General features: G+C 45.8%; 1 protein-coding gene across 1 annotated transcript in view; it reads right to left on the reverse strand.

The window, feature by feature from the left end:
- The window catches only part of LOC124545743 (hydroxyproline dehydrogenase-like), a 109,953-nt gene that overhangs the window by 19,318 nt on the left and 69,715 nt on the right, over positions 1-20,920 (reverse strand). Inside the window, exon 6 of the mRNA XM_047124685.1 lies at positions 14,358-14,518. Within this exon, the coding sequence (XP_046980641.1) occupies positions 14,358-14,518 (161 nt within the window). The remainder of the gene's footprint in view (positions 1-14,357; positions 14,519-20,920) is intronic.

The raw sequence follows: 20,920 nt of genomic DNA on the forward strand, positions 1-20,920 counted from the left end.
AATGAACCAATAGCTAAATTTTAATTCTTAGCTTACAATACTAATAAAGAATTTTCATATTCAAAGTACGTTTTGTTTTACAGGAAAACAAATACATGATACGTTTTATAACAGGTAATGAAAGAACATTCACTCAAGTAAAGCAGGTTTCGTACGAATGTGACAGGTAATGTATGGAATATATCAGGAATTATTCTAGAAACTGTGGAGAGGGGAAGGATGAGGGAGGGCAAGGTGTATTTCTTGCACTAAAGCAAGAAAAAAATCTGCATTAAAACATATTTGGAAATCTCGTTTTTCAGTTATTAAATAAAGATCAAAGTTATCAAGCCAGAAAATTATGACAAATGTTCATAATGTTCTCCAATTGCTTCTGCATTTGCATGAACTCCCAAGGCTTTTGTGAGTGTGTGTAAATCCTCCTCCTACAGCTCAGGGTAGATGCCAGCAACAGTTGAACAGTAATATCTGGGCAGGAATTGCAGCTGGCTGATGGTTAAGTCATAAGTTCTCCCAGCATATATTATGAGGAATTTATTGAAACATGCCATCAGGGCCTTAAATACATTCATGGGGACCCAGGCAAGTACAACATATAAACTGGGGTCCACTACCACACGTACAGAACCACCCCTCTTCATCACATTCCCATTTCAACAAAACGTCGCCCACACATCGTCTTTCACAGCCAGTCCCCCACTCCTTTTCCTCTGACATACATGAGCGCCAAATTACACCATTACTCTTGTCGCTCTCCTCTCACTTGAATACAAATACTAAAATAAGGAAAAACTTAAAAACAGCATTTTATTTTCAACATTTTGGTGAAGCAAAACATAACCTTAAAAATTTTTCCCCAATTTACCCATACCTGCAACACCTATTCATCCCTGCATCATTGCGCATAACAAATACTGCACACAACTCAATGTACATTTTAAGTAAATACAAAACCTCAGCTGCACCGCCTCGGTCGTCCCAAGCTAGGTACGACCCTACAACACTAAAGCACATAAAAACGACGCACCATGAAGCGGTTACGCAAATTGGTCACAAATTGATAATGATACAAGTATCGATGGAAATGCAAAACTGTAAACTTTGGCAGCCGATGGATGCATGTGTTATGCTGTAGAGCTATTTAACCGCGCAGCTATCAAAGATGATAAACAGGGGACGTGTCGATACCACGGCATAAAGTCTTCGCGAATTTCACTGCGTGCACTCAGCCGCACAGAAACTATGCCTCGCAGACAGGCGCAAGGGCAATATAGCTATACAGATGTCCGCATTTGAGAGGGAATATGTAGAAGCCGTAACACGGTTGGAGTTAATAGCGAATCGCTCGACATTTGAATAGGAGCGATGCCGCAATTCGACAGTTCTGGCAGGAATGGGCGACCCAGGATCGAGTACAGCATCAAGAAGGAAGCGGTCCACCCTGAGGGACAGCAGAACGAGAGGACCGAGCAATCGTGAGAGAGGCACTCACAGCCCTGGATTCATCATTATCATTGATCCGTCGAGCAGTTGGTGTTGACCGTTAACATGCCACTCACAAAAGGGGTCTGAACTCAGCGTTGCTGGTGCTGACTATCACTGATCACTGAATACAAACAAGCCCATTTGCTTTGGTGTCGGGCACATTCGGCATGGAATCTCACTGACTGGAGTAGAATTGTCTTCAGAGATGAGTCCCGCTTCGAACTGAGCCCCGACGACCAGCGAAGACATGTCTAGAGACGACCAGCGAAGACATGTCTAGAGACGGCTCTGATAAATACCAACCTGAGAGTCGCCCACAGACATGGCCCGACAACCAGAAGTGATGTTCTGGGATACCAAATGGCTCTGAGCACTATGGGACTTAACAGCTACGGTCATCAGTCCCCTCTGGGATACCATTTAATTTCATAGTGGGACCTCTTTGGTTGTCAACTGCGACACCCTTACAGCACAGCAGTACGTAGACAATACTCTATGCTCCATTTTGTTGCCCTTCATGGCATGCCATCCGGGGTTACATTTAAGCGAGTAATGCCCGCTCTCACACGGCGAGATTTTCAGCAGAATGTCTTCGTGCTTGTCAAATCCTGCCTTGGCCAGCAAGGTCGCCGCATATCTCCTTAGTAGAGAACGTTTGGACCATTGTGGGCAGAGCCCTATAATCAGCTCGGGATTTTGACGATCTGACTAACGCGTCAGCTGGATAGAATTTGTCAATCAATGCCAAGCCGAATACACATTTGCGCAAGGGACAGAGGAAGACCTTATTAATCAGCTCAATTTGTGAAGCTCTTCCTCTTGAATAAAACGTGCACTTTTTCTTAAAATTCTTTGTCTATACATGTACATCACTTCTATCGATTTCCGTCCCATTCGGATAATTCCTTCGTGATGCGGCTTTTTTATGTCTTAAGGTGCGTTTACACTGCGATTTGTATCGGCACATGTATGAGATACATGTATATACGACTTTGCGACATGTATCGCGACTTGTATGAGTTGACAAGTATCAACCTCATACATGTATGAGCGTGCGTTTACACTGGTTGATATGTATCACTGTGCGATAGCTTCCGACGACGATTTGGAAGTTTTCACATTTTTATGTGCTGATACACTTGCTCTTTTGGAAGATGATAGGAAGAAAAAGCGGAGGAAGCGTAGATGGTGGCACAGAGAGTTTCTCGCGAATTAACGCCATATTTTAGAAATTATGTTAGGATGAGTATGGAGGATTTCCGCGGTTTGTTATCACTTGTGGCTCTTCTTGTGTCCAAAACCAACACAAACTTTCGGGAAGCGATTCCACCAGAGGATCAGTTGCCAGTAACACTCCGTTTTTTAGCCACTGGGGATTCCTCGTAAAACGAAGATTTCATGACAAAACATTTGCATTGTCGCGCGATTGCTAATGCCGACGTCTCACACACGATTGTCGGCATCCGTTGTCAACATTATCACGCGAGGCCGCCGGAATAACAGCAAAACATTGATATACGTGCCAGATGCATGAAAAAATTATTTAATGTATGACATACTCTGATATATATAAAACTTTTACCTTCACTTCTTGGGATAAAACTTGCACAATGGCCTCGCAAACACGAAGAATAATGTTGCATATGGCACTTTTTGATATTTTATGCAGATACATTAACGTCGAAACGACAGTCGGCACCTTCAAAACTCAAACAGCCGCCAAAGAGCCTGGTACTACGCATGCGCTAATCGTCGAAATAAGCGGCAGGCGACAAGACGACAGGAAATGATAGTACTGCGCATGCGCGAGTTCTTCAAATGTCGCTCATACATGTCGCGTATATGGCCAAAAAGCGATATACAAAATGTATACGCGACATGTATGAGCTCGAGGGTCCGCATACAAGTTCCGTGAATTTTTGTATGAGGTGATGTATCGCGACATGTCAAATTGACATGTCGCTCATACATGTCGCGATACATGTATCCCAGTGTAAACGTACCTTTAGCGTGTATTATCGCTGGATGGTTGGTTTCCTTAATTGTGTGGCGATTATTTACCGTATATCTCTCAGAGTAAACAACACATCGCCATGTGCCGCAGTTTTAAACAATACAGAGGTCTCGGCAGCGGCCAACGAAACTATTTAGCATTGGTTTGAAACGTGGCGACCGGTGAGCAACGTGAAAGTGCCTGTGCCCGGTAAGATACCGGGAAATGCAGTCGGAGCATGGAGCAACGACGGCAGTCCGAAGGTAAGGCAAACAAATATCAGAGTTCGGACAATCAGTGGCATCCCAAACACAGGCTTCAAATCGACTGTACCTTTCTGCAGACGCATAACAATCTCTTAAAAGTAACAGTCTCTCAAAGGCATGTACATTTAATGAATGTGGAGGTCTTCTATACTACAGTTACGTTCAATGTAGCTGTATTTTGCGTGCCAGCCATCTAGACTGTTTATGTCTGTTTGTTTGAGGTAGTTTGCGTTGGAGAAGCATGAGTTTATAAACCTAGTAATTAAAGGAAATTCAGAATACTGTGAGTTATACTCGCTCTTACGAAGCATCCATGTCAAATGAGCTCTGTATCGGTCGTATAGACTTTGTCCAACAAATCCAGGGTGTCATCGGGGTGTCTTGTCAGCCACATTTTCCATGCATATATTTTAAGAAGTAATACATTTTTATAATACTTTCCGTTACTGAGGAATTTCAAACTAAGCCGCATTTTTGCCAGACCACTAATTTGCCCCTTAATTCATAGGTGTTTTATGAATTTTATGAACGGGGTTTTGGAAGTGTTGTTTCTGCAGTAGAAAGAATATGTAAGTTGGAACTTAAATAGTGGCAACACTGCTGTGGAGACTCTATGCAATGGAAACTACTATTGTCGCTGATAGCACACTTTGTTGACATACCTACTTTACCTCCGAGCAAATGGACTCGCCCGTCCCACGTCACCGGCATGCGCACAATCGAGGAAAAACAGTCTCTCGTGAGCGAGCGATCTAACGTAACGGTGTAACTATGTTTTCGAAACAGGAACAACGGAGTTGGATCAAGATTGAATGCCAGAGGTCGTACAGCACGACAGTGTCCTCAAGGTCTTCAAGACGCGTGCGGGGAATCGGCTTTGCCGTACAGAACAGTGGCACGTTGGATAAAAGCCTTCAACGAAGGTCGGCAAACTGTGGCGGACATGCATCGGGCAGGTCGTCCTAGCGTCTCTGAAGAAGAAGTGCATGCTGTTGCCGCGTTAGTAGACAGTGATCGACGCCATACGATTCGTGAGCTTGCCCACGATACCGGATTAGAGCATACGATTGTGCTTCGAATCCTGAAGGAACGCCTGGGCATGCGAAGAATTGTATCACTATGGGTTCCGCATGCCTTGACGGAAATGTAGAAATGGATGCGTTACGAGGCTGCTCAGACGCAATTGGAGCGCTATGAGCGCGAAGGAGAGGCTTTCTTACGCCGTATCGTAACACTGGATGAGACATGGGCCACATCGTATGAGCTAAAACTGAAACGCCAATCCAGCGAATGGCGTCATTATGAGTCGCCGCGAAAGTCGAAAGTGCGTCAAAGCCCTGTTTTGTTGTTGTGGTCTTCAGTCCTGAGACTGGTTTGATCCAGCTCTCCATGCTACTCTATCCTGTGCAAGCTTTTTCATCTCCCAGTACCTACTGCAACCTACATCCTTCTGAATCTGCTTAGTGTATTCATCTCTTGGTCTCCATCTACGATTTTTACCCTCCACGCTGCCCTCCAATACTAAATTGGTGATCCCTTGATGCCTCAGAACATGTCCTACCAACCGATCCCTTCTTCTGGTCAAGTTGTGCCACAAACTTTTCTTCTCCCCAATCCTATTCAATACTTCCTCATTAGTTATGTGATCTACCCATCTAATCTTCAGCATTCTTCTGTAGCACCACATTTCGAAAGCTTCTATTCTCTTCTTGTCCAAACTATTTATCGTCCATGTTTCACTTCCATACATGGCTACACTCCATACGAATACTTTCAGAAATGACTTCCTGACACTTAAATCAATACTGGATGTTAACAAATTTCTCTTCTTCAGAAACGCTTTCCTTGCTATTGCCAGCCTACATTTTATATCCTCTCTACTTCGACCATCATCAGTTATTTTGCTCCCCAAATAGCAAAACTCCTTTACCACTTTAAGTGCCTCATTTCCTAATCTAATTCCCTCAGCATCACCCGACTTAATTAGACTACATTCCATTATCCTTGTTTTGCTTTTGTTGATGTTCATCTTATATCCTCCTTTCAAGACACTGTCCATTCCATTCAACTGCTCTTCCAAGTCCTTTGCTGTCTCTGACAGAATTACAATGTCATCGGCGAACCTCAACGTTTTTATTTCTTCTCCATGAATTTTAATACCTACTTCGAATTTTTCTTTTGTTTCCTTTACTGCTTGCTCAATATACAGATTGAACAACATCGGGGAGAGGCTACAACCCTGTCTTACTCCCTTCCCAACCACTGCTTCCCTTTCATGTCCTTCGACTCTTATAACTGCCATCTGGTTTCTGTACAAATTGTAAATAGCCTTTCGCTCCCTGTATTTTACCCCTGCCACCTTTAGAATTTGAAAGAGAGTATTCCAGTCAACAAAATGATTGTGTTATCCTAAAGGATTACGTTCCTCCACGGCAGACCGTCAGTGCACAGTATTACTGTTCGTTTTTGAAGCAACACCTGCGACCAGCTTTGCGAAAGAAGCGGTGACACTTTCTGCACAACCCATCCATCATTTTGCACGACAATGCGCGGGCGCATACATTGTGCAGTTGATCCAGATGTCATGAAACTGACACATTTCAGTCACATTTTTCTAGAAGCAATGTGTGATATCTTCCATAGCAGATGGATGTGTAGGGATGGACTAGTTCCATTGCCTGCATATTCCTCCCACCTCAAACCATAGGATAATTACAAGCGATGCCATCTTAAACTGTTGGTTTATGCAGCAGACGCCCACAACACAGGGGCGCCGCCTCATCAACGTGTCATGGAAATCTATGAAAGCATTCGATGACACCCTTCGGTGTTTGAGCGGGTGCGAACGCTTGCGTGTGTGAAAGGATGAAGAGTACATTTTGAACGTTTATTAGGAATTAGTATATTTACATTTATTATTACATGAATATTTACAACCGAGAAACTCAGAATGAAATTTTCTCTCTGCAGCGAAATGTGCGCTGATAAGAAACTTCCTGGCAGGTTAAAACTTTGTGCCAGACAATGACGGTGAAGCACTTGGCCGCGAAAACCAAATGACCCGAGTTCGAGTCTCGGCCCGGCACACAATTTTAATCTGCCAGAAAGTTTCAACCGAGAAACTTGCTTAGCTTATGAGTTTCATTTCTTCTTCTCTAAAATATGTACTTTCATATCTTATCTGAAGTTTCACATCCGTTCTTATGTCCATGCTCTTATGATTCCAATTCTCGGTTTGTCTCCAAATTGATGTCTACATCTAAATCTACATGACTATGCTGCGATTCACACTTAAATACCTGGCAGAGATTTATCGAACCACTTTCACACAATTCCTCTAACGTTCCACTCTCGAACAGCGCCCGGGATAACGAACCCATAAGCATTTCCATGCGAATTTATTTTCCTTATTGTGTTACAATGATCATTTTTCCCTATGTAAGTGGATGTGAATAAAACATTGATAATTCGCGCCAAGTGTTATGAACACAGGTCTATCCTGTCCCATTTCATCTGTGATGCTAATTTCCTGGAGACCTCTTTCAGATTCAAGCAGCCAACTGTTCGTAACATTCCTTGAGATGAATAAACTGACAATCGTTCTGGTCAGCTTGACAATTCATTCTGGAAAATTTGACCTTTTTACTGACCTTTGTTTCGTACCTACAGGTGTTAATTTTTCGATTTGGCAGTGTTAGTGGTAGAGGATGGCCAAATGCCCTTCCTGTTCCCCCCCCCCCTCCTTTCCCCCTTCCAGGACGGAATTTGTATACCCCATCTGCCTTGGTCTAGTGTTCTCCGCGTGAAATTGCGCGAACGTTTTCTAAATGTTTGCCAGTCGTTCAACCGACAGGCGGGACGCTTGGTACCACCTCGGTATTCACATATTCGCGTGTAGGAAACAGCCTGAAAACCTCATTCAGGCTTGCTGACACAGGCACTTGTCATTAAACCACCCGGTAGATTCGAATCGGGACCGGCGCGCCTCCTCGAATCCCGGAAGCGGCGTGCTGAGGTGCGCGGCTATCCCGGCATAATTTTTCCTGAAAATTTGACCGTAAAACTTCAATTATCTCTTCAGGAAAGTCTCAGAAATATTTCTCAATATTCTGTTATAATTTCTAAGATTTCCTGTTCTTTCAAATTCCACTTATGCAGACTCATCAAACATGTTTTTGAGAAGATTTATTTCTAGGTTTTTTATATTTTTATTTAAAGATCTGCGTCTAATTATCCAAGTTTACGAAGTGTATTATGCTTGCGGTCTCATTACTTTGTTGTTCTGTCTTAGTTATATGTTCTGGGATATTATTAGTTTTTTAGTGTTGTATCTCGTCGAAGGGATCCTGTAGGCTTTTATTACGCTTAGAGATTCTCTCTCTGTTTGCTTCACTATTTAAGCTACAAGGCTGGATGATTTCCTGTAGTTATCTGTTTATTATTTGAGGTATTTCGCCGAAATTAGCTACCACAGGATGTACATTAAGTTTCCTCTCGTTTACATCTGTTTCTACACTCCTGGAAATTGAAATAAGAACACCGTGAATTCATTGTCCCAGGAAGGGGAAACTTTATTGACACATTCCTGGGGTCAGATACATCACATGATCACACTGACAGAACCACAGGCACATAGACACAGGCAACAGAGCATGCACAATGTCGGCACTAGTACAGTGTATATCCACCTTTCGCAGCAATGCAGGCTGCTATTCTCCCATGGAGACGATCGTAGAGATGCTGGATGTAGTCCTGTGGAACGGCTTGCCATGCCATTTCCACCTGGCGCCTCAGTTGGACCAGCGTTCGTGCTGGACGTGCAGACCGCGTGAGACGACGCTTCATCCAGTCCCAAACATGCTCAATGGGGGACAGATCCGGAGATCTTGCTGGCCAGGGTAGTTGACTTACACCTTCTAGAGCACGTTGGGTGGCACGGGATACATGCGGACGTGCATTGTCCTGTTGGAACAGCAAGTTCCCTTGCCGGTCTAGGAATGGTAGAACGATGGGTTCGATGACGGTTTGGATGTACCGTGCACTATTCAGTGTCCCCTCGACGATCACCAGTGGTGTACGGCCAGTGTAGGAGATCGCTCCCCACACCATGATGCCGGGTGTTGGCCCTGTGTGCCTCAGTCGTATGCAGTCCTGATTGTGGCGCTCACCTGCACGGCGCCAAACACGCATACGACCATCATTGGCACCAAGGCAGAAGCGACTCTCATCGCTGAAGACGACACGTCTCCATTCGTCCCTACCATTCACGCCTGTCGCGACACCACTGGAGGCGGGCTGCACGATGTTGGGGCGTGAGCGGAAGACGGCCTAACGGTGTGCGGGACCGTAGCCCAGCTTCATGGAGACGGTTGCGAATGGTCCTCGCCGATACCCCAGGAGCAACAGTGTCCCTAATTTGCTGGGAAGCGGCGGTGCGGTCCCCTACGGCACTGCGTAGGATCCTACGGTCTTGGCGCGCATCCGTGCGTCGCTGCGGTCCGGTCCCAGGTCGACGGGCACGTGCACCTTCCGCCGACCACTGGCGACAACATTGATGTACTGTGGAGACCTCACGCCCCACGTGTTGAGCAATTCGGCGGTACGTCCACCCGGCCTCCCGCATGCCCACTATACGCCCTCGCTCAAAGTCCGTCAACTGCACATACGGTTCACGTCCACGCTATCGCGGCATGCTACCAGTGTTAAAGACTGCGATGGAGCTCCGTATGCCACGGCAAACTGGCTGACACTGACGGCGGCGGTGCACAAATGCTGCGCAGCTAGCGCCATTCGACGGCCAACAGCGCGGTTCCTGGTGTGTTCGCTGTGCCGTGCATGTGATCATTGCTTGTATAGCCCTCTCGCAGTGTCCGGAGCAAGTATGGTGGGTCTGACACACCGGTGTCAATGTGTTCTTTTTTCCATTTCCAGGAGTGTATATGCGATTATAATTAAAGGTTTTAGGGCGTAAGTTTGTATGGACGTTTTTTTCATTGTTTTGACTTTAGCAATCCGTTCCTAAAGTATGTAAAAGTAATTCTTATTAAAGTACGTCAAGTTCAGATTTATGTCAAATCCTACGGTCTCCTGGAGGAGGTGTAACTAATTTAAGCTTTCAAGTCGATGCAATCGAACGATACGGCTATATACGTCACATGTTTTGATACTCGCAAACTCAGTGATCATGCGTGTCGCGCGTGGCCGTCTAAGCCGGCCCGATAGCTCAGCCTGTTCGGCCAGAAAGAAAGAAAGAAAAAAGAAAAAAAAAACTGAGAGAAGTATTCAACGATGAACTAGGAGTGTCGTGTGACGTTCGCTCAGATCAAATGAAGAGGACAATGACAAACAAAATGAAGGGGAAAAAAACAGTAAAACATTTGTCTGTCAACCGTGAGTTCGCGAGATCGAACCTCGGTCGGACGACAGATTCTCCAGTCTTCGTTTTAACCTATCCTTCACCTCTCACCGATGTGAGAAATCGCCAGAAGCAACACGTGGGTTCGATTTCACAGTAAATTATAGGTCCACTTTCCCAGGTCAGATAACTCGGGAAGGTTGGGGACACGCAAGTCGCTGAAGTGGCATCCAATAGGAAGACTTGCCCCTGGCCACTAAAGTACACGAAATAATAATTATCTGTCATAATGTTAAACACCTGAACATCGAAAATTGAAGTACCAATTTTTAACATTAATTATACAAGGAAGCTAATGAAACTTACATAATTCGAAAGGTTCACAGCCATAGGTGTGAACAAAGAAATAATGTGTACGCACCGCTGAGAGAGGTCAAAGAAAAGTAGACATCAGAAAACGCATATGATGAAAGTTTCCCTTTTCTCTCGCTCTGCTACCAACTCCTAACCCGCGTACCGATCTGGTGCTATTGTAGAAACGAGCTGTGAAAGTAACAACGTTTCGTAAAGTCTCATTCTAGGGACTTTCATGTTTAAATGTTGCAGATGGCTTATCTGCAATAACGCATCTCGAATACACAACTGCTAGGCCGTTGTTGTCAGCAGTGGGAAACAAAACACCATAGTAACGAAGCCTTCGGAGCCAACATAGATTGTACGAGTACCTAACATTGTTTACTGGAATCGTTTCTTCGTTAGTTCTGTGTAAGGGTAAACGGAACTAAATTTGTATTCATTTGCTGCCATTAACACAACATTTGAAGCACGTTCATGATTTGCAGTTTCTTTATTTTGAATAGGTATGGCTTCCCTCAAAATACGGAAAACGATATTTGCTTTGGGTTATGCCTCGAAGAAGAGCGCTGACGGGTTGGATTGAAGACGAAGAGTTAGAGAGAGAAATTTGTCCTTGACAGATTAACAGGAATAATGTGGCCATTGACAACAATTCTGTTTTGAAAGATACATTTAAATGTGCACCCCGACGTAATCCCAAATTTTAAAAGTCGCCTGCTTCCTCTTCGTCCTTTACTCTCTTTTCCTCAAAGCGTTCGAGTAACAACCAAAAATCCGCACTGTGTTCATGTAAGAACTATGAAAATGCATAAGAATAAATTCCAATTAATTATATAAAAATCTGAATTTCGTTACATTATATACAAAGTTAGGCAACGACCTTGTCGCAGTGGATACACTGGTTCCCGTCAGATCACCGAAGTTCAGCGCTGTCGGGCGTGGCCTGCACTTGGATGGGTGACCATCCAGGCTGCCATGCGCTGTTGCCATTTTTCGGGGTGCACTCAGCCTCGTAATGCCAATTGAGGAGCTACTCGACCGATTAGTTGCGGCTCCGGTCAAAGAACACCATCATGACGATCGGGAGAGCGGTGTGGTGACCACACGCCCCTCCTATCCGCATCCTCCTCCGAGGATGATACGGCGGTCGGATGGTACCGATGGGCCACATGTGGCCTGAAGACGGAGTGCTATATACACAGTTGGTCTAATTTCGGCCACAGGCGATACTAGTAAACGTAATTAAGTTTCATAAAAACGTTGTCGGATAGAGCAAGGAAAATCTGTGTACCAGAGCTGCTTGACGCAGAATTAAAACACCTCAGCAATACATAGCGTTGTTGTTGTGGTCTTCAGTCCTGAGACTGGTTTGATGCAGCTCTCCATGATACTCTACCCCGTGCAAGCTTCTTCATCTCCCAGTACTTAATGCAGCCTACATCCTTCTGAATCTGCTTAGTGTATTCATCTCTTAGTCTCCCTCTACGGTTTCTACACTCCACGCTGCCCTCCAGTACTAAATTTGTGATCCCTTGATGCCTCAGAACATGTCCTACCAACCGATCCCTTCTTCTAGTCAAGTTGTGCCACAAACTCCTCTTCTCCCCAATTCTGTTCAATACCTCCTCCTTAGTTATGTGATCTACCCATCTAATCTTCAGCATTCTTCTGTAGCACCACATTTCAAAAGCTTCTATTCTCGTCTTGTCTAAACTATTTATCGTCCATGTTTCACTTCCATAGATGGCTACACTCCATACAAATACTTTGAGAAACGACTTCCTGACACTTAAATCAATACTGGATGTTAACAAATTTCTCTTCTTCAGAAACGCTTTCCTTGCCATTGGCAGTCTACATTTTATATCCTCTCTACTTCGACCATCATCAGTCATTTTGCTCCCCAAATAGCAAAACTCCTTTACTACTTTAAGTGCCTCATTTCCTAATCTAATTCCCTCAGCATCACCCGAATTAATTCGACTACATTCCATTATCCTCGTTTTGCTTTTGTTGATGTTCATCGTATACCCTCCTTTCAAGACACTGTCCATTCCGTTCAACTGCTCTTCCAAGTCCTTTGCTGTCTCTGACAGAATTACAATGTCATCGGCGAACCTCAAAGTTTTTATTTCTTCTCCATGCATTTTAATACCTACTCCGAACTTTTCTTGTGTTTCCTTTACTGCTTGCTCAATATACAGATTGAATAGCATCGGGGAGAGGCTACAACCCTGTCTCACTCCCTTCCCAACCACTGCTTCTCTTTCATGCCCCTCGACTCTTATAACTGCCATCTGCTTTCTGTACAAATGGTAAACAGCCTTCCGCTCCCTTTATTTTACCCCTGCCACCTTCATTATTTGAAAGAGAGTATTCCAGTCAACATTGTCAAAAGCTTTCTCTAAGTCTACAAATGCTAGAAACGTAGGTTTGCCTTTCCTTAATCTTTCTTCTAAGATAAGTCGTAGGGTCAGTACTGCCTCATGTGTTCCAACATTTCTATGGAATCCAAACTGATCTTCCCCGAGGTCGCCCTCCATTAGTTTTTCCATTCGTCTGTAAAGAATTCGCGTTAGTATTTTGCAGCTGTGACTTATTAAACTGATAGTTCGGTAATTTTCACATCTGTCAACACCTGCTTTCTTTGGAATTGGAATGATTATATTCTTTTTGAAGTCTGAGGGAATTTCGCCTGTCTCATACATCTTGCTCACCAGGTGGTAGAGTTTTGTCAGGACTGGCTCTCCCAAGGCTGTCAGTAGTATTCAGAGCTTAAGGATGGTTATTCCTTCGTTGAGCTGAAAGGACAGTGAAGACCACCGTGTAGAACTCATAGTAATGCTCAAGCGCCGATGAAATCGAAAGTTTTCCTGCCATTCTTTAAGGACATGACTGACCGCGTGGGAAAGGTCTCGAAAAATCGGAACATCGCGGTAATTTACACACCCACACGGAAGATACAAGACCATCTAAAATCGGCCAAAGATGTTCGCCAACCGCTGGGAAAAGCTGGAATTTATAGGATTCCGTGTAGCTGTGGGGAGATGTACATGAGTACTTGAAAAAGAACTGTCAAAAAACGACTAGAAGAGCACAAGGGCAATTGCAGGAGAGGGGAGACTTACAGATCAGCTGTTGCGGAACATGCTTTACAGCCAGGAGGCCAACACATTCATTTTGATAAAACTCAAGCACTGGCAGCCACAAGCGGATACCACGAAAGGCTGTACAGAGACGCCATAGAGACTTTGAAACGTGCCAGGAATTTCAGTAGGAAGGAGGAGGGCGTGAAATTGAATGGAATTTGGTTTCAGGTGCTGAAGAAGATGTGTATCAGTCTTCCAACCAGTCGACAACGGCCAATTGCGATCGCGTATTCAAAACCAGTGACGTCACGCCACTGCGCGGGACCTTCGCGGAAGCGGAATTTTGCTGTAGTCAGTAGCGAGCGGGGTGTGAATCGGACATTCGACAGAGCTCCGGTCCTTCTTGGAAAGTCCTCCGCAGGTGGAGACGAAATGTCGGGTTTTAAAGTGAAATCCCTTCGACCACGGCATAATAGCCCGGAATATTTCATTGATTGTGGCAATTCCGGCCGTGAAAGTTTACATTTTACGTAATTAAGTTTGTGCAGAACCCCCAGTGCACTTGTTCTTCTTATACTTGTCCGGTTTCTTTTATTGTATCAAAAGGCAGATTCAGTTTTACTAAAAAGTATTCATTAACAACATCGAATACGACCCATACGCCATTATCAACTCTTTATTATATATATAAAATAACAACAATTGCAGAAGCCCTGTGCCCAAAAGCAGTGTGCACAAAATAATAAAAATAATTCTACTACAGCCTGTATCAATATAAAAATTAGATCGAGTACTAAGGAAAATGTACTTACTTGCAGTAATTGATTCCTGTGGCCTCATATGATTCGCAGGTTAATGGGACAGGTTGCTGCCTCTCCTTTTCCAAGTAAGCGCCTCGGACGAGTTTTGCTGCAAAACATGCTCCAAGCTCTTCCAGTATTTTAAGTTCTTGTGAGAGCATGTCAGAGGCGCCCTTTAAATTCCAACAAGAAGAAGATTTATGTGAAAATTGTGGGGAGAAACAGGTCGGACATGTTACTAGAGTAAACCAGAGCGTAAGTTTCCCTAGTGCTGTTAATAGAAACAGCTGCCTAGAATGATTTATTCGAACGTTATACAGCACTCGTTGGGCAGTTTCTCTATACAGTCGCAGCACGTAATGAGATTTTTTATTACCGTGGAGTAAAATTTGGTGCCTTAGAAATCTGCTGCCTTTGATTTTAATTATTGTGTGACAGCTGCCTGTACCTTTTAGCTACTGTTAAAATGTTGACCAGATAGTAATTTCTTCAGGCGTAAGAGTAGATGGAAAACGGCGGGAGCAATAGCAGAACTGTAGTACGGACGACAGAAATGTCTTGTTCTCTATGGTTCGCCGTGAATCGGGATACATCGGGCAAATGGCCTCTTAAGCACTAAGCACTAAGAGCAACAAGACTGCCAACTTCAGAGATCAGCCAGATCTGGGCTCTTCACTTTTATTGTTCAGTCAGCTGCGAGATGGACGCAGAACTCCAGTGGTAGAAATTTTTGGAACTGCGCAGAATAAAATGACCAAGCAAATGGGTGGGCCCTCTGCTGCAAGAACGAATAACTAAGGGTATGTTCAAAGTTTTCTGTCGTTATCTGAGAAAATATGGTAAGATGTCTTTCACTTACGCGAGAATGTCAGTAACAGTAGTTCTTGGCGTTCTTTCGTCGATTTTTTTACATAACGAGACACGAAAGCAATGGGCTAATTACTTTCGCACCCTTAGTATTTGACCGTTCGACGTGATGTCCTCCGATCCTTGTGAAATAAGAGTTCCAGAATAGTGGTACTGGTACACCGAAAATCCAGCATTGGACTTATCATTAGTTTCCGCTATTTACCATTCTAACTAGCCGACAGGTCATACAGTCTCATACCGTCTCGCGTGTATCAGCTTTGGAGTACGTTTCCTGTTGCTGCACTGTCTGACATACACAGTAATGTACACTCCTGGAAATTGAAATAAGAACACCGTGAATTCATTGTCCCAGGAAGGGGAAACTTTATTGACACATTCCTGGGGTCAGATACATCACATGATCACACTGACAGAACCACAGGCACATAGACACAGGCAACAGAGCATGCACAATGTCGGCACTAGTACAGTGTATATCCACCTTTCGCAGCAATGCAGGCTGCTATTCTCCCATGGAGACGATCGTAGAGATGCTGGATGTAGTCCTGTGGAACGGCTTGCCATGCCATTTCCACCTGGCGCCTCAGTTGGACCAGCGTTCGTGCTGGACGTGCAGACCACGTGAGACGACGCTTCATCCAGTCCCAAACATGCTCAATGGGGGACAGATCCGGAGATCTTGCTGGCCAGGGTAGTTGACTTACACCTTCTAGAGCACGTTGGGTGGCACGGGATACATGCGGACGTGCATTGTCCTGTTGGAACAGCAAGTTCCCTTGCCGGTCTAGGAATGGTAGAACGATGGGTTCGATGACGGTTTGGATGTACCGTGCACTATTCAGTGTCCCCTCGACGATCACCAGTGGTGTACGGCCAGTGTAGGAGATCGCTCCCCACACCATGATGCCGGGTGTTGGCCCTGTGTGCCTCGGTCGTATGCAGTCCTGATTGTGGCGCTCACCTGCACGGCGCCAAACACGCATACGACCATCATTGGCACCAAGGCAGAAGCGACTCTCATCGCTGAAGACGACACGTCTCCATTCGTCCCTACCATTCACGCCTGTCGCGACACCACTGGAGGCGGGCTGCACGATGTTGGGGCGTGAGCGGAAGACGGCCTAACGGTGTGCGGGACCGTAGCCCAGCTTCATGGAGACGGTTGCGAATGGTCCTCGCCGATACCCCAGGAGCAACAGTGTCCCTAATTTGCTGGGAAGTGGCGGTGCGGTCCCCTACGGCACTGCGTAGGATCCTACGGTCTTGGCGTGCATCCGTGCGTCGCTGCGGTCCGGTCCCAGGTCGACGGGCACGTGCACCTTCCGCCGACCACTGGCGACAACATCGATGTACTGTGGAGACCTCACGCCCCACGTGTTGAGCAATTCGGCGGTACGTCCACCCGGCCTCCCGCATGCCCACTATACGCCCTCGCTCAAAGTCCGTCAACTGCACATACGGTTCACGTCCACGCTGTCACGGCATGCTACCAGTGTTAAAGACTGCGATGGAGCTCCGTATGCCACGGCAAACTGGCTGACACTGACGGCGGCGGTTCACAAATGCTGCGCAGCTAGCGCCATTCGACGGCCAACACCGCGGTTCCTGGTGTGTCCGCTGTGCCGTGCGTGTGATCATTGCTTGTACAGCCCTCTCGCAGTGTCCGGAGCAAGTATGGTGGGTCTGACACACCGGTGTCAATGTGTTCTTTTTTCCATTTCCAGGAGTGTATATGTTGTCCAAACCACAGCAGAACTGTCTGCAATAAACCCGGAACATGGACGCCCTTCTGATAAAATGGTTCAAATGGCTGTGAGCACTATGGGACTTAACTGCTGAGGTAATCAGTCCCCTAGAACTTAGAACTACTTAAACTTAACTAACTTAAGGACATCACACACATCCATGCCCGAGGCAGGATTCGAACCTGTGACCGTAGCGGTCGCGCGGTTCCAGACTGTAGTGCCTAGAACCGCTTGGCCACTCCGGCCGGCGCTCTTCTTACAATGCACCACTCTTGTTGTGCAGTAGTGCCCATGTCCTACACAGCATAACTTCGGTGACCTTACGGGAACCGGGGCGGCAAGGCCTTCACATAACGCGAACTCGTTCGCCGATGCCACTCTGCCTCATCAGGGGCCGTACAGCCACGGCTTGTAAGCCGGCCGCTGTGGCCGAGCGGTTCTAGGCGCTTCAGTCCGAAACCACGCTGCTGCTACGGCCGCAGGTTCGAATCCTGCCTCGGGCATGGATGTGTGTCATGTCCTTAGGTTAGTAAGGTTTAAGTAGTTCTAAGTCTAGGAGGCTGATGACCTCAGATGTTAAGTCCCTTAGTGCTCAGAGCCACTTGAACAGCTTGTAAATAAAGACGGTACGCCAGGGCTGAGTTCTTGTGAATACACAGTTGTCCGCGTCCCTCGTAGTGATGCACAATAATTCGGAACAGGTCATCCATGCCAGACTGTATCAAAATCATCACATTGATGGAACAAAGATAAGACAAGTTGACGTTGCGAATATTTTTCACATTGTTGTTTCCAGACTGTGGAAAAAGTTCCAGGAAACGCATTCAATATCAGAACGGCATCACGCAAGCCCTAGATGCGACAGCAGCTCAGGACCGGTACGTAATGATATCTGCACGGAGACACTATACAAAGATAGTGACTGCTCTTCGCCAAGAGCTTCGAGAAGCCACAGGGGTTACCAAAACGCTGTTCACAAAGTGCGAATAGGTTTACATCCTGCCGACAACTCTGTTCGCATATGGAGGCGAAAAGGAGAACGCATTCATCCCTCAGTGACTGTGGAACGTCACCAACAATCCGGTAGCTCAATCGTATTCTGGCCAGATACACTAAGTGATGAAAAGTATCCGGACACCAGGCTGAAAATGACTTGCAAGTTCGTGGCGCCCTCCATCAGTAATGCTGGAATTCAATATGGTGTTGGCCAACCCTTATTATTGATGACAGCTTCCACTCTCGCAGGCATATGTTCAATCAGATGCTGGAAGGTTTCTTGCGGAATGGCGGCCCACTCTTTACGGATGCCGCACTGAGGAGAGGTATCGATGTTGGTCGGTGAGGCCTGGCACGAAGTCGGCGTTCCAAAACATCCCAGAGGTGTTCAGTAGGATTCAAGTCAGGACTGTGTGCAGGTCAGTCCATTACAGGGATGTTATTGTCGTGTAACCACTCCGCCACAGGCCGTGAACTATGAACAGGTGCTGGATCGTGTTGAAAGAAGCACTCGCCATCCCCGAATTGCTCTTCAACAGTGGGAAGCAAGAAGGTGCTTAAAACATTAATGTAGGCCCGTGCTGCGATAGTACCACGCAAAACAACAAGGAGCGCTAGCCCCCTCCATAAAAAACACGCCCACGCCATAACACCATCGCCTCCGAATTTTACTGTTGGCACTACACACGGTGGCAGATGACGTTCACCGGGCATTCGCCATACCCACACCCTGCCATCGGATCGCCACGTTGTGTACCTTGATTCGACACTCCACACAACGTTTTTCCACTGTCCAGTCGTCCAATGTTTACGCTCCTTACACCAAGCGAGGCTTCGTTTGGCATTTACCGGCGTGATGCGTGGCTTATGAGCAGCCGCTCGTCCATGAAATCCAAGTTTTCTCACCTCCCGCCTATCTGTCACAGTACTTGCAGTGGATCCTGATGCATTTTGAAGTTCCTGTGTGATGGTCTGGACAGATGTCTGTCTACTACACATTACGACCCTCTTACCCTCTTCAACTGTCGGCAGTCTCTGTCAGTCAACAGACGAGGTCGGCCTGTACGATTTTGCGCTGTACGTGTCCCTTCACGTTTCCACTTCACTATCACATCGGAAGCAGTGGACCTAGGGATCTGACCACGTTCGAAATCCGTGAGTTCCGTGGAGCTCCTCATTCTGCTCTCTCACTATGTCTAATGACTACTGAGGTCGCTGATATGGAGTACCTGGCAGTAGGTAGCAGCACAATGCACCTAAAATGACAACCGTATGCTTTTGGGAGTTTCCAGATACTTTTGTTCACATACTGTGTCATGTATGGCCGCCGCACACACTCGTTTCAATTGAAGGCAACATGACTGCAGCAGTGTATGAAAACAACACTGTCCGACCAGAGTCAGTGATTTCACAGAGGCTGTAGGGTAAGGGTTCACTCCAGTATGATAACACCCGACCTCATCGTGCTCGCAGTGTGTGTCAGTATCTGGCAGGACGCTGGATCCGAAGAAAGGATTGGCCATCATATTCACTGGACATGGACTGCATAGAGTGTACATGGATCTTGCTCAAAGGAGCAATTTGTAGTCGTCAACATCCTACATTAACGATTGAAGCTCTCAGGACTGCTGCCATTGACGAGTGGGACAATATGTCTCAGGGGGCCTGCAGTGAGTTGGTACTGAGCAGGTCCCTTTGCATTCAAGAGTGCCTCTGTGTTCGTGGATGGCCTACACGTTATTGAATAGTGCACTGAACACATCATTTTATGCTGTGGTACATTGCAACTTTGTTTTTTCGGATAATGTTCCTTTTTCATTTCATAATGGGTTCAACCCCCCCCCCCCCTCCCCATGAACCATGGACCTTGCCGTTGGTGGGGAGGCTTGCGTGCCTCAGCGATACAGATAGCCGTACCGTAGGTGCAACCACAACGGAGGGGTATCTGTTGAGAGGCCAGACATACGTGTGGTTCCTAAAGAGGGGCAGCAGCCTTTTCAGTAGTTGCAAGGGCAACAGTCTGGATGATAGACTGATTTGGCCTTGTAACAATAACCAAAACGGCCTTGCTGTGCTGGTACTGCGAACGGCTGAAAGCAAGGGGAAACTACGGCCGTAATTTTACCCGAGGGCATGCAGCTTTACTGTATGATTAAATGATGATGGCGTCCTCTTGGTTAAAATATTCCGGAGGTAAAATAGTCCCCCATTCGGATCTCCGGGCGGGGACTACTCAAGAGGATGTCGTTATCAGGAGAAAGAAAACTGGCGTTCTACGGATCGGAGCGTGGAATGTCAGATCCCTTAATCGGGCAGGTAGGTTAGAAAATTTAAAAAGGGAAATGGATAGGTTGAAGTTAGATATAGTGGGAATTAGTGAAGTTCGGTGGCAGGAGGAACAAGACTTCTGGTCAGGTGACTACGGGGTTATAAACACAAAATCAAGTAGGGGTAATGCAGGAGTAGGTTTAACAATGAATAGGAAAATAGGAATGCGGGTAAGCTACTACAAACAGCATAGTGAACGCATTATTGTGGCCAAGATAGATACGAAGCCCACACCTACTACAGTAGTACAAGTTTATATGCCAACTGGCTCTGCAGATGACGAAGAAATTGAAGAAATGTATGATGAAATAAAAGAAATTATTCAGATTGTGAAGGGAGACGAAAATTTAATAGTCATGGGTGACTGGATTCGAGTGTAGGAAAAGGGAGAGAAGGAAACATAGTAGGTGAATATGGATTGGGGCTAAGAAATGAAAGAGGAAGCCGCCTGGTAGAATTTTGCACAGAGCACAACATAATCATAACTAACACTTGGTTTAAGAATCATGAAAGAAGGTTGTATACATGGAAGAACCCTGGAGATACTAAAAGGTGTCAGATAGATTATATAATGGTAAGACAGAGATTTAGGAACCAGGTTTTAAATTGTAAGACATTTCCAGGGGCCAGATGTGG

The sequence above is a fragment of the Schistocerca americana genome, chromosome 8 (assembly GCF_021461395.2).
Source record: "Schistocerca americana isolate TAMUIC-IGC-003095 chromosome 8, iqSchAmer2.1, whole genome shotgun sequence".
NCBI lineage: Eukaryota > Metazoa > Arthropoda > Insecta > Orthoptera > Acrididae > Schistocerca > Schistocerca americana.